General features: G+C 38.6%; 1 protein-coding gene across 1 annotated transcript in view; it reads left to right on the forward strand.

Annotated features, from left to right (window-relative positions):
* The first annotated feature begins 3,254 nt into the window (after window positions 1-3,254).
* BUB1B (BUB1 mitotic checkpoint serine/threonine kinase B) overlaps window positions 3,255-26,150 on the forward strand; it is a 48,403-nt gene continuing 25,507 nt past the window's right edge. Inside the window, exons 1-8 of the mRNA XM_059372503.1 lie at window positions 3,255-3,488; window positions 6,602-6,748; window positions 9,744-9,803; window positions 11,025-11,169; window positions 15,866-16,062; window positions 23,728-23,897; window positions 24,960-25,174; window positions 25,337-25,428. Coding sequence (XP_059228486.1) covers window positions 3,454-3,488; window positions 6,602-6,748; window positions 9,744-9,803; window positions 11,025-11,169; window positions 15,866-16,062; window positions 23,728-23,897; window positions 24,960-25,174; window positions 25,337-25,428 — 1,061 coding nt within the window. The 5' untranslated portion in view covers window positions 3,255-3,453. The remainder of the gene's footprint in view (window positions 3,489-6,601; window positions 6,749-9,743; window positions 9,804-11,024; window positions 11,170-15,865; window positions 16,063-23,727; window positions 23,898-24,959; window positions 25,175-25,336; window positions 25,429-26,150) is intronic.

Raw genomic sequence — 26,150 nt, forward strand, 5'->3', positions numbered from 1 at the left:
TAACCCAGTGAGGCTTGAGGCAGACTTCTGACCTGCCAAACTGTAAGATGATAAATTTGTGGTGTTTTAAGCTACTAAGTTTATGGTATTTTGCAGCAATAGGAAATGAAAATAACCCTTCCTTAGAGATTCAAAATACACGTTGGCATATTAAAGAGACGAGGGAGACTTTCAGTAAAGATACCAGTTTAAGTCGGCATTTCAGAAACTTATTTGAAAACCTGGGGAGATCCAGAGGTTTTCATCTTTGCAGTGGTTAGTGTGCGAAAGTAGGATTTCATATAAATCCTGCGATGCCTGGGTGGCTCAGTCAGTTAAGCATCTGCCTTCAGCTCAGGTCATGGTCCCTTGGTCCTGGGATGGAGTCCCATGTCGGGCTCCTTGCTCCTCAGGGAACCTGCTTCTCCCTCTGCCTGCTGCTCCCCCTGCTTATGCTCTCCCTCTCTTTCTCTCTCTGACAAAGAAATAAATAAAATATTTTTTTAAAAAATAAAAGGAAACCACACCTTTAGTCCCCTGTAACATCTACTAAGCATCTTAGAACATGATATGGAAAATACTGCTGTAAAGCATTAACTGTTACTAACATCTTAGTGTGACTTAGTTCCTGTTTTCAGTGTGATAGCTAGGTGAGAGAGAACAGGACACAGGACAGGCAAGTTTTAGCAAGCCGACATGGAGCCCTAAAGGGGTGAACTCTGGTACAGGAAGTCAGGGGAGAGAGTGGGGAATAGAAAGGAAGTGGACACAGACTAGAGAGAAACTTCAGCTATGACAAGCCTGTGCTGACATGCTCAATAGTTTGTGCCAAATCTTCCCTACCTTTCAGGTTGACCATCTTTGCTACAAAATCTGCCCTGACTTCCTCCTCTCCCCCAGGCCTGGGCTGGAAGGTCCTTCATGAGCCTCCATGGCCCCCTGTGTTTGTTCAGCTCTGGCCGTGGCAGCCATATAGTGAAATTGCCTGTTTATTCGTCTGTCTCTCCCACTAGCCTGAAGTTGCTGGAAGACAAAGGCTGTGTCTGGTTCACTGTTCACATCTTCTGTGTCCCACTCATGCTCGGCACATGGAAGTACTCAGGCTGAGCCTCTGTCCTCCCCTTTTTGGACCAGAACTGTATATGAGATTATTCCTTTCTTTATGACCAGTGAGTACTGTTGAGACCTGTATCACCACTCAGTCACAGTCCAGCCCAACAAGAACTAACCTTCCCAGTAAGACCACAGAGCACCTTCTGTCATACCTTTAAAAAAAAAAAAAAAAAAAACAAACAAAACCTGTCTCCCTTCTCTGGTGAAACAAACAGAGTTTAGTCTGAAAGTGTTCCACGTTGGACCACAGTTTGTGGAGCTTCTGTAGAGGCTATAAGGAAGGCAGGTCAAAAGAGCACATGCTACATCTTCCAAGATGGTTTATAGGAAGCAAACGGAATTAAGGGTTGTATGTGTTGAACTCCGGGGAAAGGAAACAAGGGCTAGGTCAGTACTGGTGTGAGGTGAGAGATAAAGCAAACCAGAGAGAGAATCCCCTACACCACCTCTCCCACAATCCCGGAAGTCTTCTTGGACGTGAAACACTTAGAAGTAAAGAGAAACCAAAATTTCCTGTGGGGAACCACCCCTTCCCCTCTCCCCCCACCAAGAAGAAACACATGATTTGGGCCTGGATGGTTAGAGCCCTGAATCTGCTAGTTCCAGGAAGGGGGCGGGTTGGAGGGATAGAGGGAAGTAGGCAGATGAGAGTGACTTCTGAGTCTGAACTTGAACCTGGAAGGACAAAGTCCTGTAGCTGTCACTCAGTGGAGAATGACAATAAACTACCATAAAGAAGAGCAGAGGTGAGAAACAGAAAGGGTCCCAGTTCTGGTGCCACCACATGAGTCCTGGGTTAAGTGTCATCTGAAGTCTTTTATATATGAGTCAATAAACTCCCCCCCCCTTTTAGATTTTATTTATTTGAGAGAGAGAGAGAGAGAGAGAGCGCGAGCACACAAGCAGGGGGAATGGCAGTTAGAAGGAGAGGCATAGGAAGAACTGGCTCCCCACAGATATGGAGCCTGATGAGGGACTCCGTCCCAGGATCCCAGGGATCATGACCTGAGCCAAAAGCAGATGCTTAACCAACTGAGCCACCCAGGTGCCCCTAAACTCCCTTTTCTGAGGAAGTCAGTTTAAGTTGGATTCCTATTCCATTGCAATCAAGAGTCCTGATGATGTAGAAGAAAGAAGAGCTTACATAGTATGAGAAAATAGTGGAAGGGCACTCAGGTGGCTCAGTCGGTAAAGCCTGCAACTCGGGGTTTTACGTTTGAGCCCCATGTTGGGTGTAGAGATTACTTAAAAATAAAATCTTTTTAAAAAATGAAGAAACCTGAAAACCAAGAGGCAAGGGGTAGTGAACACCTACTTCCAGCTCTCCTCTCTGGGAACTGCCACCTCTCCCCACCCCCAAGTTCACAGGAGGAGGGCTCCCTTGTAACTGGGTTTTGTTCAAAAGACCCTGCTCCCCCGGCCTCAACTGAGCCCACCATATTTTCTTTCTCAGGAAACTGGAGCTGGGACTTAGAGTGCAGTGCCAATGGAGGCTGGTATCCCGAAGATGAAAAGACGCCAGGCATAGCTGGGACGCGAGGCATAGCTGTATTTTCTGCCTGTGGACTGTGCAGTAGAGAGAAAGGCAATACATCACATTACAGATGAGAAATTTGAAAAGTCAGAGAGACTATATAGCTTTGCCTAAGGTTGCACACTTGGTACGTTTTTCACAGAACTAGAGTCTAGCTTTTCTGATTCAAAAGTTAGGCAGGGGGGCGCCTGAGTGGCTCAGTGGGTTAAAGACTCTGCCTTCAGCTCAGGTCATGATCCCAGGGTCATGGGATCTAGCCCCGCATCGCGCTCTCTGCTCAGCAGGGAGCCTGCTTCCTCCTCTCTCTCTGCCTGCCTCTCTGTCTACTTGTGATCTCTGAGTGTCAAATAAATAAATAAAATCTTAAAAAAAAAAAAAAAAGTTAGGCAGGAAACAGCGGGATCGGGGCGCCCCAAGAACTCTAGACCTGTGAGCAACTTGCCTTGCTTTACAGCACTTCCCGAGAATTTACACCGCCTCAACCTCAGCGGTCCGAGCAGCCACTAACTCCCCGAAACTCCAACTCCCATTATGCATCGCGACTGCACGGACTAAACCCGGGATAAACTACAAGCCCCAGAATTCTTTGGGAGAGAGCTACGCTAGAACGAAGGGGCGGAGGCGCGTATTCACGTCGGCCGCGCGGGACCGTTAAATTTGAAACTTGGAGGGTTTGAGGTGGCTGGTTTGCCAAGGAGTCGGTGCAAACTTTTGTCCCTCTGGTCGCTTTGTTACTTCTAAGGGCAGGTTGCGGAAGGAATTCCAGGCGGTCTGCGGCCCTGAAGAAAGGCCTGCGGCAGGAAGAGGGCTTGAACCGGGAATGCAGGATGGCGGCGACGAAGAAGGAAGGGGGTGCTCTGAGGTGGGTACCGGAGAAAGGCTGCGGGGAACTGTGCCTGGGAGACCCGAGGATGTAGCCGGTGACAGTCTCTGCTCAGTGCAGTCCAGAGGAACACGGTCGGGAGAAGAGTGGGCCTGGCTGGAGCCTCCTTCCTGCTGGAGTCGGGGGCGCAAGTGTTGGAGGTGAAGACAGGGTTAGTTAGCATCGACCTCACTGGGGTGAGGGCACGGGAGAACGCAGCTGCATCAAAGCAAAGGAGGCTGTGCGATCCCAATGTACAAAGAACTGGGAATTTGTAGTGTGGTCTATGTATCTCCGCTCAGCCATTTTCTAGCTCTTTGATCTTGGACTCACTCGTCTTAGGATGGAAAATGCTGGTGGGTGGGGGACGGCCCTAACGGGGTGATGGGCATTAAGGAGAGCACTTGAGGTAGTGAGCACTGGGTGTTATATGCAACGGATGAATCACTGAATTCTACCTCTGAAAGTAGTAATACTGTGTATGTTAAGTGACTCTAGATAAAAAAAGGATAGCCGAGATATAATAAATTGCTACTTAAATATGAAAATCATACTGTAATCTTATAAATAAAATCACACTGTTATCTTTTTAAAAAAATATGGAAAATGCTGATGAATTCAAAGTATGTGTAAGGTAACTGCCTCCAAATAAGTGCCAAATGGTAGGTGTTTCCATGTCAATGGCATAATTAAAAATATAAAAAGCCCTTCTCTGCATGCTTGCTGCTTTTCTATATATATATATCAGTTCTTCTAGGTTGGAAATCTGTATGCATTTTTTAAAAAGATTTTATTTATTTATTTGAGAGACAGTGAGATAGAGCATGAGAAGGGGGAGGGGCAGAGGGACAAACAGACTCCTCGCTGAGTGGGGCACCCTAGGTGGGGCTCCACCCCAGCACCCTGAGATCATGACCTGAGCCAAGTCAGATGCTTAAACTACTGAGCTACTCAGGTGCCCTAAGGTATGCATTTTCATTATGGGGTACACCATACTTAGATAAATGCTATATGGAGAACTCTTTAGCTTATGCAACAAATATTTATTGATTACCTACTAAGTGCTAAATATGGCAAATAAAAGACACAAAAATCCCTACCCTTGTGAAATTTAAGTTCTGGAGTGGGGTGAGGGTGGGTGCAGCAGACAAGAAACAAGATCAATAAACTTAAGTTAAATGGTCAGTACGAAAAGAACTAAAACAGTGGGGATTAGGGGCATTGATGCAATTTTAGATATTTTTGAACACGGGGCCTCACTGAGAAGGTGTCTTTTGGGTCAAGACTTGAAGGAAACTGCTCTGAGTTGGATTCCCTGCTCACCATGGAGTCTGCTTCTCCCTCTCCCTCTGCTGGTCCCCCTGCTTCTCTCTCTCTCTCTCTCTCAAATAAATAAAATCTTTAAAAAAAAGACTTGAAGGAAACTCAAGAGTCAGTCAAGCACATATCTGGGGGAAGTACAGAGATTTGAAGGGTGAGGGTTGGGGGAGGGAGCTGCATCTGGCAAGTAGTTGGATTCAAGTGAACCAGAAGAGCAAAAGGAAATGAATGATGAGGTAGAGGTGAGGATGCAAAGATTGTAAGGACTTGGCTTTTACTCTGGTTTAAAAGTCAGTGGAAGGTTTTGAGCAGAGGAAAGACAGGATCTGATATTAGTTTCAATAGGATCACTAGCTGCAGTGTTGAAAAGACTAAGGCAGAAGAGGATGAAAGCAGTTATGAGGTTACTGAAATAATCCAGGCAAGAGAAGATGGTAGCTTGAGCCAGACTAGAAACAATGGAGATGATAGAAGGTTGATTTCTGAATCTGTTTTGAAGGTAGAGCCGACAGAATTTGCCAGGTAACTGGAGGTGGGGGATAAGGAAAGGGGTGTCAAGGTTGGCACTGAAGATTTTTGGCTTGAGCAACTGGAAAAATGAAATTGCCATTTATTTGAGATGGAGGAACACTGGGAGGAGCAGGTCTGGAAGGAGACCAGACAAGCAAGGAGGGAGGGGAGCAGTCCCAGCTCAGTTTGGGACATTAGGTGAGGTAGTTTAATTGCTATTTCAAGATTAAGAAAAGAAATTCAGATGAACTCAGCAGACATTTATTCAGTGCTTCCTGGAGACAGAGTCTATAATATTAGACCATGAGGTTGTAAAAATAAATGACATGGCCCTTACATTTATAAGATTCACACATATAGTTAAAAAGATGTGAGTAGTTACAACCTAAATTATTAATCACTTATAGTTAACCTTGAGAGTTTTCAGCTCTCATCTAAACTAAGGTCACATGTAACTTTCACTTTATTTCAAAGATTAGTGCCTATCTGTTTCTCTGTTTTAAACCCAGAGATGGTGTCTCTCATAGTTACAGAGCTCTGAAGTCCAGAGCACATACCCCATAAGGTATGGGGTGCCTCCAAAAAACTTGTGGGAATTTCCCCATCCACAGTCTGGGGGCAGTTGTAACCAATAAATCGTATTTTTGTCTGCTTGTGCTCTGGGCTACCTGTATATACATATAAACTTCAGTTTTAAGTCATCAGTTGAAGCATGGTGTGTTGGTCTGACAAACTGCTAATTTTTTTTTTTAAGATTTTATTTATTTATTTATTTATTTGAGCCTAAGAGAGAGAGAAAGCACACACAAGCAAAGGGAGGAGCAGAGGGAGAGGGTTAAGCAGACTCCATACTGAGCGCAGAGCCCAACGTGGGGCTCAATCCCACAACTCTGAGCTGAAATCAAGAGTCAAATGCTTAACCAACTCAGCCACCCAAGTGCCCCTGTTTGCTAATTTTAAACTGAATGAGATGATGCATTTAGTGCTTTTTATCTACTTTGCCAAATTTATAATTTTTCTCCTTCTTTTCTTCCTTAAATTTTATTCTTATAACTGTCTTCAGTACCCTAGTTACATTCTCTCTTCTATTAGGCAATACTACAGCCATAAACTTGGAAACCAGGTTACAGAAAGGCCCAGACACTTAGGAGTATAAGAACACTACTAATGTGCCAGTCCACCATATTCAGCCCAAAGATCATGAATAATCACTTATTTGAAAACATTTATAATAATCTATATATACATAGAAGTATGAAACTTACTTTCATTTCTCTTCACAGTGAAGCCATGTCCTTGGAAGGAGATGAGTGGGAACTGAGTAAAGAAAATGTCCAACCGTTACGGCAAGGGCGGATCATGTCCACACTTCAGGGAGCATTGGCACAGCAAGAATCTGCCTCTAACACTACTCTTCAGCAACAGAAACGGTGTGTAGAATGGTGGGGGGTGAACCTGTCATCATTCATCTCCAACTGTAGTTGGTAATGAAGATGTGGATCCATGCCTACTGGCATTAAGAAGTACTTTTCAAAATTTGATAGTGTGAGAATCTGTTCCCCACCTGCTTTTTCATCACACAACAGCTACTTAAAGATCTGCTCAAGTATGATTAAGAACAAGAGCTATAGGATTTCATTTAATTATGGAGCAGTCAAACTCTTGTATCAATAGAAATAGATCTTATACAGAACAGTGAGAAACAAGGGAAAGTAAGTATCATATTAAACAATATTTATCAAAAGTGTTATATCATGCTGGATCCCTAAATAGAATTAACTCTTGAATAGTAATCAGTTAAAAGAAATTGCTTCCTTGGATTCTGAGTACTGAGAGAGTAAAATCTTCTTTTTTTTTTTTTTAAGATTTTATTTATTTAGGCAAAGAGGCCAGCAGAGAGAGAGGGGGAAGCAGGCTCCTTGCTGAGCAGAGAACCCAATGTGGGGCTCAATCCCAGGACCCTGGGATCACGACCTGAGCTAAAGGCAGAGGCTTTAACCCACTGAGCCACCCAGGTGCCCCTGAAATCTTCTATCTTGTGTATGCATTCAATTTTTAACTTTCCAGGAAAGCATTTTTGAGAGTACGCCAAAAAGAAATAGTGATCTCTAAAGAAAATATAAACCTGAGAGAAATTAACCCACTGAGCCACCCAGGCACCCCAAGGACTGCTGATTTTTTTTTTTTTTTTAAGATTTTATTTATTTATTTGACAAGAGATCACAAGTAGGCAGAGAGGCAGACAGAGAGAGGAGGAAGCAGGCCCCCTGCTGAGTAGAGAGCCTGATGAGGGGCTTGATCCCAGGGTCCTGGGATCATGACCTGAGCCGAAGGCAGAGGCTTTAACCCACTGAGCCACCCAGCGCCCCGGACTGCTGATTTTTATCAGTAGTGTCTTAGATTTTAGTTTTCCACCATTTCTGCAGGTAATGGCCTCATTATCTCATACCTAAATCACCATATTAACTTCATAATGGTGTTTCCTTTTCTAATTTCTTTTATTCTTAAAATGTTACTTAATTGATCTTTTAAATCTTTACTTAACATATTCAAGATACTCTCCAATTAAAGAACCAGTAGTGGCTTGAGCAGATGGAATCCAAAGTCTTTTAGTTTAGTTATATTTCTTTTAAGTAATCTCTGTGCCCAGTGTGGAGCTTGAACTCATAACCCTGAAATAAAGAGATGCATGCTCCACAGACTAAGGCAGCCAGGCTCTCCAAGTCTTTAAATTTACATTTAAAACAAGCCCTTCTTCTCCAGTAGACATTCTAACGTAGTGTTAGACTACTACTGACCTCCTGACAATATGTCAGAAGGAAGATCTTTTGCTCCTAGACCATGGTTGTGTGTTTGTATGTATATCATGGTAAGGTTAATCCCTTACTCTGCCTATCTCCGTTTATTCCTGATACAGTTAGTGTCAGGAGCTAGTGTTAGTAACTCTCCCACTTTTACAACTTTATTCAACATTGATTTCTTGGAAATCTTGGAAAAATCCCCCCCCCTTTTTATTTTCCCCAAATTTTATGGTTCCTTCAGAATCCCACCTTCTGAAGCTGCTTCTGTGATACCTCCTTTTGACTTATCAAAACCTTTATGATCCATTCTTGGCAACTGTGATATACTATCCTGCTTTGTATTGTTAGTTAATTTTCCCTTTGTATACTTTGTCTTTCTTATTATAGATGCCTTTGCATCAGTAATTATTGTATAGTTCTTTGTATCAGATATAACCTTTTATATGGTTTTTATAAATTTTTTATTTTAATTTTGCTTTATTAATTTCTATTAATGTAAATTGTTTATTACCTAGTACTTCCTATCATTTATGGAGTACTTATTATGTCTAAACACTTTATAGTAAGAGTAATCAACCTAAATAATTAGATAGGTACTACAGTAGTCCTGCCTGATCTGTGGTTTCACTTTCCTCAATTTCATTTACCTGCTGTCACCTGTGGTCCAGGAGCAGATGATAGTCCTTCTGACATTTTGTCAGGACGTCAGTAGTAGTCTAACTCTGTGCTAGAATGTCTACATCATTCACCTCACTTCATCTCATCATGTAGGCAATTTATCATCTCACATCATCACAAGAAAAAGATGAAAGATGAGTAGAGTACAATAAGATAGTTAGAGAGAGAGACCACATTCACATAACTCTTACTATAGTATATTGTTACAGTTTTTCTATTTTATTGTTGTAAATTCCTTACCATGCCTAATATATAAATTAAAGTTTATCATAGGTATGTATGTACAGGAATAAAACATAGTATATATAGGTTTAAGAAGTATCCTCAAATTCAGGCATCCATTGGGGATCTTGGAAATTATCTTCCTGCAGATAAAGGGGGGACTTCTTTATTTTTATTCCCAATTTACAGATGAGGAGACTGAAAACAGAATTTGAACTGGTTGTCTAATGTCACTGTGCTATTGATTAGTAGAACTGCTAATTTGAACCTAGGGAGTTTTTTTCCAGAGTTCTAAACTGCTGTGTAATTCTGTTTTTCTGTATGTTGTTTTGGAATTTATCTAATTTCCCCATGTTTTGTCCTTTCTGTTATATTATCAGGCAGAATCTTGATTATTTCTATTTTTCTTCCTGTTTAACAAACCCTCAAGCTCCAGTGAAGTTATTTGGATTGATGCTAAAAAATGAATAAAATTAAATGAATTATGAATGAATATGAATAAAATTCATATTAATAAAATTGAATAAATAAAAATAAATGAAATGAATAATAAATGAAATAAATAATAAATAATAATATAATAAATAAATATAATAATAATAATAAATGGAGTGAATAAATGAAAAATGAATAAAATTAAAAAATGAATAAAATGGAAGTGATGCTTGTTTATTTGGCTATTTATTTATTTTGCTAATGCTAACATTTTCTGTTTAAATTTCAGGGCATTTGAATCTGAAATTCGGTTTTATACTGGAAATGACCCTCTGGATGTTTGGGATAGGTACGTCTTTTATTTCACAAGGGCACTAGAAACTTTTTTTTTTTCTCATAAAATCAGTTTATTTACAGTTTGCCACCTTACTCTAAAAGGATATGATAAAGGACACGGATGAACATCCAGATGGATGAGATGCATAGGGCAAGGATTGTAGAGCTTCTGTCAGTCTCTTTGAGGGCCGTTCTCCCAGCACCTCCACCCACGTGCTCCAGCCACCTGGTGGAGGCTCTCCAGGCCTGTACTTGTGGAGTCTTAGGGAGGTTTCATCGAGTTGGCATGACAGTCATTAACTCCATTTCTCCCCTCTCCCCTCTTCGGAGAGTGGGCTTAGGGCTGACTTCCAAGCTTCTAACCATGACCAGCTCCCATCCAGGAGTCACCACATTAGAACAAGAGACCTTGCTCTCATCCAGGAAGTAAGGGCACTAGAAACTTAACAGATGAGTCCTTAGGGCCATGCCTCTCAAATTAGGGTGTACGGAGCAGTGTGTCAGAATACAAAGTGGTATCTCCCTCTCTCTTTTCTTTTTTTTTTTTTTTTTTAAGATTTTATTTATTTATTTATTTGACAGACAGAGATCACAGGCAGAGAGGCAGGCAGAGAGAAGGAGAAGCAGTCTCCCTGCTGAGCAGGGAGCCCAATGCAGGACTCAATCCCAGGACCCCAGGATAATGACCTGAGCTGAAGGCAGATGCCCAACCATCTGAGGCACCCAGGTGCCCCAAAGTGATATCTTTGAGAGAGACAGTGTTTCTTCCTGAGGTGTTCGTAACTGAAGAAATTTCAAATTTGTGGCATGCAGCTGAGAGCTACACCCTTTTATCCCCATACCCATTATTTCCCAGAGGCACATGTTAGCAAAATTTAAGAAATATAGGCTTAGGACATGTCATTGAGGGCCTCTAAATAAACATACTTTCAAATTAGATATTTTTGCTTAAGAAAGTCAAGAATGGGTCTTGGTGCAAGAATAAAAGTACACATTAAACTTTAAAATTCTTTTTGAGCGCCTGGGTTGCCCAAAAAGTGGCTCAATTGGTTGGGTGTCTGTCTTCAGCTCAGGTCATGATCCCGGAGTCACAGGATTGAGTCCCATGGCTAGCTCCCCGCCCAGTAGGAAGTCTGCTTCTCCCTCTCCCCCTGCTCTTTTTCTTGCTCACTCTCTCAAATAAAATCTTTAAAAATCAATCAATCAATAAATAAAACTTTTCTTTTCCATTCAGGTATATTAATTGGACAGAGCAGAACTATCCTCAGGGGGGGAAAGAGAGTAATATGTCAACATTATTAGAAAGAGCTGTTGAAGCACTACAAGGAGAAAAACGATACTATAACGATCCACGATTTCTTAGTCTTTGGCTCAAATTGGTAAGTCTTTCTCAAGTCTGTTTGAGTTTAAAGTATTACGCCAGGTGATTTTCTCTAGAGCTTTCTGGTACATACCAAAAAAAGAAAGGCAAAACCTGAGCTATTTAGTAGGTACTAAACTAAACAATTAATACATACTCAATATTTGTCAAATTGGCTCTATTTAAAGATGGATTTTAATGGAAGTTGGGTTTTTTTTGGCCCCTTTAAAAGTGATCATAAGGCCTGTATACCTCCTCATGGGAGTGGATTATTTATTTCAAATATAACTGGGCCATGCAACTGTACTGGGAGAGGATCTGTAGGAGCCAACACATGGCAGTAGTATGATTGTTAGTGAAAAAGTTTTCCAGGTGATTCTGGTATCCCTTTGTCCCCTTTCTGAGAATCAATACCATGAAAAGATAGTGTTTTTTATGTAGTATACTGCTACATCCAAAAATATCTGCCTGTCCACTTTATATTATCTCATTTGACATGTAGTTCTTTTATTTCTAGAACACTCTTTAGGCTTTTTTTTTTTTTAATGAAAATATCTTCAAATAAGATAATGACCAGAATTTCTTAGGTATTAATTTCATTGCCTTTATCCTAAAAGAGATAAGAAAAAGTAAGTGATTTAAAAAAAAGAGAGAGAAAAGAAAGATAAAGTAAGTGATAAATATTTAGAATAGAATGTTAGATAATAGATAATTAGATAATGGATAACTGGATACTTATAAAAATAAATTATTTTTATTAAAACAATAAAAATAGATAATTTTATATTTTTAAATTATTCTAAATAATAGCATATTTACAATAGCCATTGTAATATAAAATATTGACATTTGAAATTGATAAAATTTTTGGCTAAAATATATCTCTTGAGACCTTATTTTAAACTTCAAATATCACTAATAAAGGGAATTAGGTGAGTCCTGAAGGCATAAGCTATCTTGGTTTCCATAGGACATTTGACATATCTTGGCATCATTATTGACAATTTGGAAAAATTATCTTTGGAGCATTAGTGGTAAGGATGTCAAAGGATGGTACCCAAGGAATGCTAAACAGATTTGTTAGCATGGAGACTATGGTCCCTGGTAGCTTACAAATAGATTTTTTTTCTTCATTCCATCCTATATAATATTCTTATCCTAAATAATGTTCTTATATGTGATTTACCTAACGTTTGGACTAGATAAATCTCTAAAGTAATTCTTTATCTCAGGATTAGATGATAATATTTAGTTGGAACTATTGAAAGTAACAATTAATTGGAATAATTTTGCTGTTCACAAAAGCTGACCTGGTGCTGGTATTGAAGAATAGTGATATTATTATAACATAAAAAGCATAGTCTAGACCAAAACTACTGGAAGAATGGTCGGCAGACTGTTCAACATATGTAAAAGTTCAGAGCAAGCATTTCGAAGTTTTGTTAAGTTTTGTTAACAAATTTGACTTTCCCGCAACATCCAAACACATCATCGTATTTCTAGTAATTTGTTTTTATTATATTTTTTTAAAAATACCAATCAACAATAGGAAAAAAAAATACCAGTCAACAGGGTGCCTGGGTGGCTCGGTGGGTTAAGCCTCTGCCTTCAGCTCAGGTCATGATCTAAGGGTCCTGGGATTGAGCCCCACATTGGGCTCTTTGCTCAGCGGGGAGCCTGCTCTGCTTGCCTCTCTACCTACTTGTGATCTCTGTCTGTCAAATAAATAATTAAAATCTTTAAAAAACAAAACCAAAAAACAGTCAACAATGGAATGGAAACTTGAAACTCTCACACACCAAAACTAGCTTCTTTCCCATGGACAGTCTGAGAAGTGCTGTTCTAGACAACTCTCAGAGTCAAATGATCAGCCCTAGAATGATCAGCAATAATCTGAACTTTGTAGATGGTTAACAGGATGCATGATGAACTATTTTGCTGGTTTTTTTTTTTCTTTATGTAATGGTCAAGAAGAGTAACAGTTGGCTTCCTCACACTACTTTCTTTGCTTTGCAGAAAAATTTCTCTAAGAATTATTTTTGTAAGGGGTAACTACAATCTAGCTAAGGAAAAAATTGTTCTTAGGCAGTATCCAGGATTTCTAGTTAAAAGTGTAAAATAAAATTGTTGGGCGCCTGGGTGGCTCAGTGGGTTAAGCCGCTGCCTTCGGCTCAGGTCATGATCTCAGGGTCCTGGGATCGAGTCCCGCATCGGGCTCTCTGCTCAGCAGGGAGCCTGCTTCCTCCTCTCTCTCTGCCTATGTGTGATCTCTCTCTGTCAAATAAATAAATAAAATCTTTTAAAAAAAAAAAAAAAGTGTAAAATTGTTTTAGTTGGCTTGTTAGGGATTACCAGAAAGATTTGTTTAACTCTTGGATATATTAATCTAATCATGTGGTCCTTTTATTTATGTTATTTCTTAAGTAATCTCATTCAGCACTCTAGAATAACCTGATCTTTTTTGGCTTTTTCAGGTTGAACCAGAGCTATTTAGAAAGCCATTAACAAGTGCAGTCAATGTTAACCTTTATTTATATAGTAATAGATGTCGAGGACTATATCTGATACTGATAACATGTTCAGAATTAGAACTTGAATTGCTATCACAAAGGGGAAAACATCACTCATTTGGATAAGCAGAAAACTCCATTTATTGTATTACTATACAATTAAATTATAAAATACTATTTGTTTTTGTTAAAGATAGAAATGGAGTATTTCATTTATTCAGTTTTCTACCAGACCCTATCTAGAGATTGGGATATAGTGGATAGTAATATTTTGTGCCTTTGTGGAGCTTACTTTATTGGGAAAGACAGATGTTAAGCATTTAATTGTCACAAAAGAGAAAGCAGGAAAGTATTGAGTTGTGTAGGAGTGAATACATACAAGGAGGACTTAACCTAGGCTAGACAATCAGGGACAGATATAGAGGAGAGAAAATGTATCAAGTAAATAAATAGGAGAAAATGTTAGTCTCCTTTGTGGTATAAGAACTCCTAATTAGAACACTGAAATGCCATTTTTGTATGAAATTAAAATTGGGTATTTTCTGTGAAATTAGTATTTGGGAATAACTACTAGCATTTTAAATTTGTACAACACTTAGAAAGCAAGTTGTTGCTTTTTTAGAGTGATTTAGGGTGATTCAGTCCATTAGGCGTCTGCCTTAGGCTCAGGTCTTGATCCCTCGGTCCTGCGATTGAGCCCTGCATCAGGCTCCCTGCTTCTCCCTCTGCCCCCTGCTGCTCCTCCTGCTCATGCTCTTTCTCTCTTTCTCTCTCTCTCTGTCAAATAAATATATAAATAAAAATCTTCTAATAAAAGGGCAATTTTTTACTGTTTAACATAGTTCTATTTCTAGGACTTTATTTAAGGGAGTAATATGAAACATGAAAGGTTGTGTGCATGAAGATATTTGTTATAAAAATTATTGTAATGGGGCAAAGTAGAAGCTGTCTATCCAAAAAATAGGGAGTAGCTAAATGATGGAAGATTTCTGGGTGGAATATTTTTTACTTATCTAAAAATAATAACGAATAACCAGCAACATGGAAAAATGAATGATGGACAATTAAGTGGAATAAAAGCAAATTTTCTTGTGATTAAAACTTTATAAAATGATAAAAACCCCTTTATCTGTGTAAGATGATATATGTTCTTTTTTTTCCTTAAGGAAAAAATATATGTTGCACTGTTAATGATGTGGGATTTTTTTTTTTAAAGATTTTATTTATTTATTTGACAGAGAGAAAGATCAAGATAGGCAGAGAGGCAGGCTGGGGGGGGGTGGTGGGGTGGGTAGCAGGCTCCCTGCTGAGCAGAGAACCTGGTGCGGGGCTTGATCCCAGAACCCTGAGATCATGACCTGAGCCAAAGGCAGAGGCCCAACCCATTGGGCCACCCAGGTGCCCCTGATGTGGGATTTTTATTGAGCCATTCCCCTACCTTCTTACTACTAGAATTATCTACATTATATCTGGTCTTATAAGACCCTCCTAAAATACAAATACAGATTTGACCATGTCATTCCCTTGCTTACAGCTCTCCCACCCAACACACATACATTTACTATCAGGTAGATTTAAAATTAATTATCTTAACATTTAAGACCTGTTAAACCCTTTTTTCCAAGCTCCTGTCTTGTCTGCATCCCTATAAACTTTAAGTCTCTGTCTTTGCTTAAACCATTTTCTCTGTCTAGAATGTCCTTCCTTTCCCATTCTCTACCGGATGTCTATTCCTCCTTCAACGCCACACTCAAATGTCATACTTTCTTGAGATCTTTCCTTCTCATCCCTTTTCCTTTTTTTTTTTTTTTTTTTTAAAGATTTTATTTATTTGACAGAGAGAGAGAGAGATCACAAGTAGGCAGAGAGGCAGGCAGAGAGAGAGGGGAAGAAGCAGGCTCCCTGCGGAGCAAAGAACCTGATGCAGGGCTCAATCCCAGGACCCCGGGATCATGACCTGAGCCGAAGGCAGAGGCTTTAACCCACAGAGCCACCCAGGCGCCCCTCTCATCCCTTTTCTTACAAATTAATTTCTTTTGCTTACTTTTTAAGTCTTCCCAGTAAAGTCCTTATAACATTGTATTATAACAGATACATATTTTTTCAATGCAGAAACTACATAAAACTCCAGTGATTTTTCTGGCACATAAAAGACAGTAAGTGAATAGAAATTGGTTAACTGTTAATGCTTTTAATTTGTTACAGGGACATTTATGCAATGAGCCTTTGGATATGTACAGTTATTTACACAGCCAAGGGATTGGTGTTTCACTTGCTCAGTTCTATATCTCATGGGCTGAAGAATATGAAGCTAGAGAAAACTTTAAGAAGGCAGATAAGATATTTCAGGAAGGAATTCAACAGAAGGCGGAACCACTGGAACGACTACAGTCACAGCACCGGTAAACTTCTCTAGAGCTTATCTTCACTCTTTAAAACTAATAGATATAAATCATTGGTTTTGCATCTGAATAAAATGTTCTCCATGGATTGGCAAGTTTCCTTAGTTTTAATTTTTAATTTTTTTAAATTAAATTTTTTAAAAGACCAATTTATATTTAGCATATAGTAAAATCTACTCTTTGTTGTACAATTCTGTAAGTTTTCACAAATGAATGGAGACCTGTAACCATTACCATGATCAAGTTCCGACACTCCATAGAATTTCCTTATGCTCTCTGCCTTTGTAGTTTAACACATACTCTCATTCCCAAACCTTGGCAACCATTGATCCTATTCTCCACCTCTATAGTTTTGCCTTTTCCATAATATCACATAAATAGCATCATTCACTGTAGCTTTTTGAATCTGACTGCTTTCATTTTAGCATAATGCATTTTGGTTGTTAAATTGATTCTGCTTTAAAGATAGATATTCTGAATTCAAGTCTTTGTCAGGTATGTGACTTGTAAATCTTCTCCCAGTTTCCCTATGGTCTATTTGTTCTATTAATAGTGTGATTATAGAACAAAATGTTTTAATTTCGCAGAAGTCTAACTTACTTACTTTTGCATGGATCATGAGAACTCTGTGTAGTGGAAGGTTGCCAAAAGTTTCTCCTATGTTTTTATCTTGAAATTTCAAGAAAAAAAATTTGAGTATAGTTTATACACAACATTGCATTAGTTTCAGGTGTATAGTATAAGGATTGGCTAAGTTGATAAATTAAGCTGTGCTCATCACAAGTGTAGCGCCCATCTGTCACCATACAAAGCCCTTACAGTATCAATAACTTTCTTATGCTATTATTCTTATGCTTTTATTCCCATGACTTATTAATTCCATAACTGGAAGCCTGTGTCTTCTCTTTTTCACTCATTTGTCCAGCCAACCCACCCCTGTCCTCTCTGGCAATCAACAGTTTGTTCTCTGTATTTATAGGTCTTATTCTGCTTTTTGTTTGTTTAAGTCTGACTTATTTCACTTAGCATAATAGGCTCTAGGTACATCCATGTTGTCACCAGTGGCACCAATTTATGCTTTTTTATAGCTGCATAATATTCCATCGTACACGTGTGTGTGTGTGTGTGTGTGTGTGTGTGTATGTGTGTGAGTGTGTGAGAGAGAGAGAGAGAGAGAGACATACACACATAAGCACACAATATCTTCCTTATCTATTGAGAGGCACTTAGGTTGCTTCTATATCTTAGCTGTTGTAAATAATGCTGCAGTAAACATAGGTGTTAGGTGTGCATATATCTTTTTGAATTAGTGTTTTTGGGTTTTTTTGGGTAGATACCAGATAGTGGAATTATTGGATTATATGGTATTTCTATGTTTCTATGTTTAATTAAAAAAAAAAAAAGATTTATTTATTTACTTTAGAGAGTATGGGTAGGGGCAGAGGGAGAGAATCTTTAAGCAGACTCCCCACTGAGCACGGAGTCCGATATGGGGCTCAGTCCCATGATCCATGAGGTCACAATCTGAGTTAAAACCAAGAGCTGGATGCCCAAACAACTGATCCACCCAGGCGCCCCAGTCTTCAAGTCTTTGTCGTTTTACTTTTATATTTAGCTCTCTGATCCACTTTGAGTTAATTTTTGTAGAAAGTATTGATCAAAGTTTTGTTTTTGTTTTTGCATACAAACTTCCATTTGTTCTTGTACCACTTGTTGAAAAGATTTTCTTCATTGAACTGACTTTGCACCTTTGTCGAAAATCATACTCGACATTAAAAAAAAGTATTTGTGTAGGTTTATTTCTGTTATTCTGTTCTGATCTGTATATCTGTTAATTAGTGTATATACCACAGTATCTAGATTACTGTAGCTTTATAGTGAGTCTAGAAATCAGGTAAATAGGAGACCTCTAACTTTGTTCTTCTTTTTAGGTCTTCTAGTTCCTTGGACTTTCTGTAAAAGTTTTAGAATTAGCTTCTGGGATTTTGATTAGTATTGTGCATAAACTTGGTATATTTCTCCATTTATTTAGATCTTTGATTTCTTTGAGTATGCTTTTATAGTATTTGTCTTTTGAGGAATTGACTCATTTCATCTATGAGTTTAGGAGCATAGAGTTGTTTATAGTGTTTATTTTCCTTTTAATGTCTGTATGTTATATAGGTACCTCTCCCCTTTCATTCCTGATATTCGTAATTTGTGTTTTCTCTTTTTTCCCTCAGTCTAGCTAAAAGTTTATTGATTTTATTCATCTTTTTTTTTAAGACTTTATTTATTTATTTGATAAAGACACAGTGAGAGAGGAAACACAAGCAGAGCGAGTGGGAGAGGGAGAAGCAGGATTCCAGCTGAGCAGGGAGCCCTATGTGGGGCTCGATCCCACAACCCTGGGATCATGAGTTGAGCTGAAGGCAGACGCTTAACGACTGAGCCACCCATGCGCCCAGATTTTATCGATCTTTTTAGAGAACCAGCTTTTGGTTTCATTGCTTTTTCTTAATTGACTTTTTCTTCTTATTTTTATTAATTTCTGCTCTTTATTATTTCCTTCTTTTAATTATTTTTTAATTATTATTTCCTTCTTTGTGTTTGCTTTAAGTTTAACTTGCTCTTTTTCTAGTTTAAGGTGATAACCTGTTTCACTAATTCTAGATCTAATATCTAATCTATGCCTTATCTAATATAAAAATTTCCTTCTTAACACTGCTTTAGCTATACACCACAATTTTTTTTTTTTTTAAGATTTTATTTATTTATTTGAAAGAGAAATCACAAGTAGGCAGAGAGGCAGGCAGAGAGAGAAAGGGGAGCAGGCTCTCTGCTGAGCAGAGAGCCTGATCGGGACTTGATCCCAAGACAACTGAGATCATGACCTGAGCCGAAGGCAGAGGCTTAACCCACTGAGCCACCCAGGCGCCCTATACTCCACAAATTTTGATATAATACTGTATTTTTCATTTTCATTCAGCACAAAATATTTTAATTTCACATATGTTGTTCCTTTGACTCGGGTTATTTAGAAGTGTATTAATTTAATGGGAAATGTTTGGAGATTTTTCAGATGTCTCTCTGTTACTGATTCCTAGTTTAATTCCATTAAGGTCAGGGAACATTTGTATGGTTTCATTTGTTTTTAAGTTTTGTTTTATGGCCCAGAATATGTTCTGTTGTCAGTGAATATTCTGTGGACACTTGAAAAATATGTGTTTTCTGCTGTTCAGGGGTAGAATGTTTTAAATGTTATATAGGTCAAGTTGATGGATAGTCTGTTCTGGTCTTCTGTTTCTTTGCTGATTTTCTGTCTACTTGTTCTATCAGTTACTGAGAGGAGAATTTTGAAGTCCTTTTTATTATGAATTTGTCTTTTTTTTTTCTCAAGTCCTATTTTGTTTTGCTTTATATATTTTGAAATTCTGAAGCATGCACATTTATAATTGATCCCTCTTTCATTATACAATGTCTATCTTTATCCCTCGTCATACACGTTCTGAAGTCTCCTTGGTCTGATTACTAGTACAGCCAGTCTGGCTTTCTTTTGTTTATATGATATATCTTTTTCCTTTCTCTTTCTTTCTTTCTTTTCTTTTTTTTTTTAAACAGTTTTAGAGTTGTGTGACCACCACTATCTAATTTTAGAACATATTTAACACCCCAAAATGAACCCCATACTTATTAGCAGTGACTCCCCATCCCCACTCATCCACTTCCAGGCAATTGCTTATCTGCTTTCTCTCTCTAGATTTGCCTATTCTGGGCTTTGCCCATAAATGAAATCCTACATTATGTGGTCTTTTGTGACTGGTTTCTTTCACTTAGCATACTGTTTTAAAGGTTCGTCCTACTATGTTCACTGATGAACATAGTTCTGTCATATACTAGTATCTCATTCCTTTCTATTGCTCAGTAATATGCCATTCAGTGGCTATGCCACATTTTGTTTATCCATTCATCAATTAATGAGCAATTAGGTTGTGTCCATTTTTTTGGCTATTATGAAATAATGTTGCTGCAAACATTCATGATGCAGGCTTTTGTATGGATTTTCTTTCATTTTTATCCCATGTCTTCATATTTAAAGTGGGTTTCTTATACACAGCGAATAGTTGGGCCTTGTTTTTTCATCAGCTCTCATATTATCTTTTTAAATGTTGTGTTTAGAACATTTACTTTAATTATTGTGTTGGATTTAGATCTATTATTTTCTTATTTGTTCTCTACTTGTTGTATATATTTTGTTCCTCTCTTGCCTCTTTCCTGCCTTCTTTTGGATTATCTGAATATTTTTTAATATTTTGTTTTAATTTATATTATTGGCTTTTTTTTTTCCATTACTGTTTTTTTAGTGGTTGTCTAGGGTATATTATAAACATACCTGACCTTTCATGGTCTACTTAGAATTGATATTTTACCACTTTAAGTAAGAAAATACTGAAACTTTATAACTATATAGGTCCCTTGATCTTCCCTACTTTTTTGGTATACTTGTCATATGTACTACACCTACATATGTTGAAAGCCCCACCAGACAATGTTATAATTTTTGTTTTCAACAGCCTTACATATTTAAAGAACTATGGAGGAAAATGGTCTTTTGTATTTATCATTTTTATTCTTTCTTCATTCCTTAAGTCCCAAGTTCTCCTCTGGTATAATTTCCCTTTAGCCCGAAGAGGTTCGTTTAGCCATTCATTTAGAGTGAGCCTATGGCTAATAAACTGCCTTAGTTTTTCTTCTTCTTCTTCTTCTTTTTATTTTTATTTTTATTTATTTGACAGAGAGATCACAAATAGGCAGAGAGGCAGGCAGAGAGAGAGGAAGGGAAGCAGGCTCCCTGCTGAGCAGAGAGCCTGATTTGGGGCTTGATCCCAGGAATGACCTGAGCCAAAAGCAGAGGCTTAACCCACTGAGCCACCCTGGTGCCCCCTTAGTTTTTTTTTCATCTGAGAATGTCTTCATTTCATCCTCATTCCTAAAGGATATTTTTGCTGGATGTAGAATTCTGGGTCCACAGTTCTTTTGTTGTTGTTGTTGTGTTTTATATTAAATTTTATTTATTTGGGAGAGAGAGAGCACAAGTGGTGGGGAGGGGCAGAGGGAGAGGGAGAAGCAGATTCCCCAATGAGCAGAGAGCCTGACACAAGGCTCGATCCCAGGAGCCTGTGATCATGATCTGAGCTGAAGCCAGCTGCTTAACCGTCGGAGCCATCCAGGTGCCCCTCAACAGTTCTTTTCTTTCAGTACTTTAAAGATGTTGTACTGTTTTCTGGACTCTGTGATTTCTGATGAGAATGGTTCCTTCTCTATATGTAATATGTTGATTTTCTCTGGGTGCATTTAAGATTTTTTTTTTAAGATTTTATTTATTTGACAGAGAGAGAGTGCATAAGCAGGGTGGAGGGGTAAAGGGAAAAGCAGACTCCCCGCTGAGCAGAGTGCCCTCCATGGGACTGGATCCCAGAACCCTGGAATCATGACCTGAGATGAAGCAGACATTTAACCGACTGAGCCACCCAGTCACCTCTAAGATTTTTTTCTTTAACATTATTATTCAGAAGTTTGATTATGATGTGTCTCTGTGTGATTACCTTTGCATTGAATCCATTTGGGGTTTACTGAGCTTTTTGAATTTGTAAATGTGTGCCTTTCCCAAAATTTGAGAAGTTTTCAGCCATTATTTATTTCTGCACTTATATGTCTTTTTCTGAGACTTCAGTTACACATGTTAGACTTTTTGATATTATTCCATAGGTCCTTGAAGCTCTTTTTTATTGTTTTCTTTTTGTTTTTATTTTTTTAATTTACTTTTTTTAAAAAAGATTTTTATTTATTTATTTGTCAGAGCACAACCAGGGCGAGCAGCAGGCAGAAGCAGAGGGAGAAGCAATCTCCCTGCTGAGCAAGGAGCCCAAAACGGGCTCGATCCTAAGACCCTGGGATCATGACCTGAGCTGAAGGCAGATGCTTAACCAACTGAGCCACCCAGGCACTGCCCTTGCTTTTTTTTTTTTACTTTTTTAACTTTTCTTTTTTCTCTTCTTCAGAGTGACTAATTTTTGTTGATTTGTCCTGAGGTTTATTTACTCCTTCCTTCGCCATCTCCATTCTGATCCAGTAATTTTTTATTTCAGATTATGTGTCTTTCGGTCTAAATTTTCCATTTGATTCTTTTTTATAGTTTTTGTGTCTCTGCTGAGAACTTCTGTCTCTCTATTCATTTCAGATATTTTTACCTTTATCTCCTGGAGTGTAGTTATAATAGCTGCTTTTAAATTTCTGTCTGGAAATTCCCAATACCTAGCTCATCTTGATTTTGATATGTGTTGATAGCCTTTTTCTTTGAGAATTGATCACATTTTCTTGGCTCTTTTTCTGTCAAGTCGTTTTAGATTATATCCTGGACATTTATCCCGTTACTATGTTATTAGACTGAGTCCTATTGGCTAATATTCTCTGGGGAATCTGATATTTTTGTCTTAGCAGGCAACCAACCTTCAGATACCATAAGTTCTTTTTCATGTGGGTGGTGGTTCCATTGGCAGTTCAATTTTCAAGACCTTTGGGTCTATCCCATGTGTAGGCTGCTCAGTGGTTAGTCTAGGACTTGGCCAATGGTTTATATCATAGTTCAGTTCTCAAAGCCTTTTCTGTGCTGCTTTGGGCCTGCCTTCTGTATGCATAGCTCAGGAGTGAGTCCAAGGCTTGTGCCCGTTCATGTAGAGAGTTAGGAGATCCCCTGCTTCAGCTCATCCTCTCCAGTATCTTTCCCACATTGGTTGGCCCTCAGAGTCCCCTTTTCCCAGTACTCTGGCCAGAAAGATGAGGTTTTAGCTTCCCACACCATTGTTGCAACAATTTAAAACCACAACAGAAAAGAGAAGAAGAAAAAAAAAAAACAGGAAACAACCCTGTGTGGGTTGTTTCTTCAAGTTTGACCCCTCTCTACAGTCTACTTGCTTTTGTTTACTTTTCAGAGGCCTCAGTTGCTTTTTTTGTATTTTGTTTAGAATTTTTAATTCTACCCAGTGAGAGAGAGGCGATCACAGGCTTACTTCTTGGCCAGCATTTGCAGTTTATTCTGCTTTTTTACCCTTTTGATAATATGTAAAACTTCAGCAGCAGCACAGAAAATTTAATCTTCAAACTTCTGCAAGCTTTGCTAAAGTAAAATGACATGTGGAATACAACTTCATTTCAGATGGGTTGGGAAAAAATGATATGGGGGTGAGCAATGTGCCTAAAGAGAACAAGAGACATAGGTGGTGATAGAATAGATGTGGCAAGACATTAACAGTTGCTGAATCTAGGTGAAGAGTATATGGATGCTCATTTACTCTTCCAACTTATTTTGTAAGTTTAAAAAGTTGGTGGGAACTCTGACCTTAATACATTCTTTAACCTTAGTCACCCCAGTCTGATCCTGAGATCAGCCTAATGGTGCTCTTCAGAGTATGCCAATTGGTTGAGCCTTGGACATTAAAGGGGAATTAAATCATCCTATTCCAAACTTTCTCTGAATTCAAGGTAGCTTTGTTTATTCCTGAGAGAATAAACACTTTCTTTGGGCTATTTGTCTATATTTCTTCTCCCTTGTTTTAATAAATCAGAAATTTTTATTCCAATGAGTAGTCTTCATCTCCTCCAAAAGTTAATTATCCATTCTCTTAGACAATTCCAAGCTCGAGTGTCTCGGCAAACTGTGTTGGCCCTTGAGAAAGAAGAGGAGGAGGAAGTTTTTGGATCTTCTGTACCACAACGAAGCACACTGGCAGAACTAAAGAGCAAAGGGAAAAGGACAGCAAGAGCTCCAATCAGCCGTGTAGGAGGTGCTCTTAAGGGTAAGTTTGTTAAGTGTTATTATGGGAAACTCTTAGTCGCGGGCGGTAGGCAAATTATGTAAAGAGATAATGTATAAATATATATGTGGACACTGTCCTAGTTTTCTGAATACTAGGTAGCAAAAAGAAGGAAGTCTTCAGAGAGCTGAGATTACAGTATGCAGTAAAAGCAAAACATGTCAGCAATTTTGTGTCTTAATTAAGAAAAACCTAATATATAGGGAGCATCGAGAGTTTCTGAGTTTGAGTTGTTCGGCTAATTTATCTTCTTTAAATTCAGCACATTTCAGCTGATATCCATTGAGAGAAAATTTTAAGTTGACAAATGAAGATTTAGGTTAGGGTAGTCTCTAAGAAAACTAGACAACGTTAGAATGATGATTGAAGGAAAATGTAGAATTTTTTTTTTCCCGAAGATTTTATTTATTTATTTGTCATAGAGAGATAGAGAGAGTAAGCACAAGCAGGGGGAGTGGCAGGCAGAGGGAAAAGCAGGCTCTCTGCTGAGCAAGGAGACCAATGTGGGGCTCTACCCTAGGACCTTGGGATCATGAACTGAGCTGAATGCAGACATTTAACCATCTGAGCCACCTAGGCGTCCCTCTTTTTTTTTTTTTTTTAACATATCTATAAATAAAAGACTGTAGGTGAGAGAAAGGAGGGGGAGAGTATAACAAACAGAATAGATTAAAAAGTTAGTAATTTGATTCATGTAAGGTTTTAAAAAAATTATTGTTTTAAAAAATCTCTTTGGGTGCCTGGGTGGCTCAGTGGGTTGAACCTCTGCCTTCAGCTCAGGTCATGATCTCAGGTTCCTAGGGTAGAGCCCCTCTGCTCAGCAGGGAGCCTGCTTCTCCCCACTCCCTCTCTGCCTGCCTCTCTGCGTACTTGTGATCTCTATCTGTCAAATAAATAAATAAATAAAATCTTAAAAAAAGAAAAACTTTGTTTCTATGGTAGTAGGGGTAATCTCCTTGGCTTTAGGAAGAATTAGGTATACCTTACTAGCACCGCAGTTGATAATTAAAGATTTTACATGAAGTTTTAATATTTTTCTCCTAGCTCCAAACCAGAACAGAGGACTCCAAAATCCAGTTCCTCAACAGAGGCAAAGTAATTCCAGAATTACTATTTTTGATGAAAATGCTGATGAGGCTTCTAGAACAGAGTTGTCTAAGCCTACAGTTCAGCCATGGATAGCACCCCCTGTGTCCAGGGCCAAAGAAAATGAGCTGCAGCCCGGCCCTTGGAACACAGGCAGACCTTTGGAATACAGGGTAAGGACTATTATAGCCAGTGTACTTGCCAACATAACAAAGACTTCAGATTTAGTGTAGAGGAGTATTTTTAGTGTCTCTTTTAATTCCTCCTGAATGATTAGGCATGGTCTGCATATACTTTGTCAGAATGGTAATTATCATTTTCTTCTTCATCGCCAGCCTCGTGGTGGTACAGCTTCTGTGACCACTGTACCCGCTCTGCTTCCCAGTTTTACTCCATATGTTGAAGAAACTGCACAACAGCCAGTTATGTGAGTTTAATTTCCTGATGTTTTGAGGGGGTAATTATTAAGAGTGAGCAGGGGCCCCTTTATTCTGGTTCCCAAAGGCATTTCCTTCTTTACAGTGATGAAAGTAACAAAGAGAGAGAGAGAGAGTGTGTGTGTGTGTGTGTGTGTGTGTGTGTTTTAATGTCTTTATTCTTTAGAGTATATTAGGACTAAAAGACCATTTGGTAAATTCTTTTTAAGAAATAAACTTTATAGGTTAAATTTAGATTGCTATAGTCAAAGATAATCCCTTTGATTTAAGTGAGATGTTCTATTTTTGTTTTGACAGTAATTAGAGATTATGATAGTTTTTCCTCTTACCCTGCTCTTTCCTTCTGAATATCTTTTTCTTTTTCTTCCTAACCCTTAGTATTTCTGTTATAGGAAAAAGAATGATAGGTGATACTTAAATCATTAGGCAGTGTGAGATCTAGTCTAATACACACTGCAGAGCTTATAATACTAGGTTCAGATTCTGTGTCCCAGTTCTCAGTGCAAGAGTTTTCTCATAACTTATCTGTAACCCATCATCCCTACATGCTAGGTACGGTAGGAAGACAAAAATAGATAAGATTCATAACAAAAATTTCTGCCTAATAAGAGCTCAACACAGGGGAGGATATTATTAGGAAATTTCTATGAGGGGCACCTGGGCGGTGCAGTCAATTAGGTGTCTGACTCTTGGGTTTGGCTCAGGTTATGAT

Source organism: Mustela nigripes, chromosome 13 (genome assembly GCF_022355385.1).
Source record: "Mustela nigripes isolate SB6536 chromosome 13, MUSNIG.SB6536, whole genome shotgun sequence".
Taxonomy (NCBI): Eukaryota; Metazoa; Chordata; class Mammalia; order Carnivora; family Mustelidae; genus Mustela; species Mustela nigripes.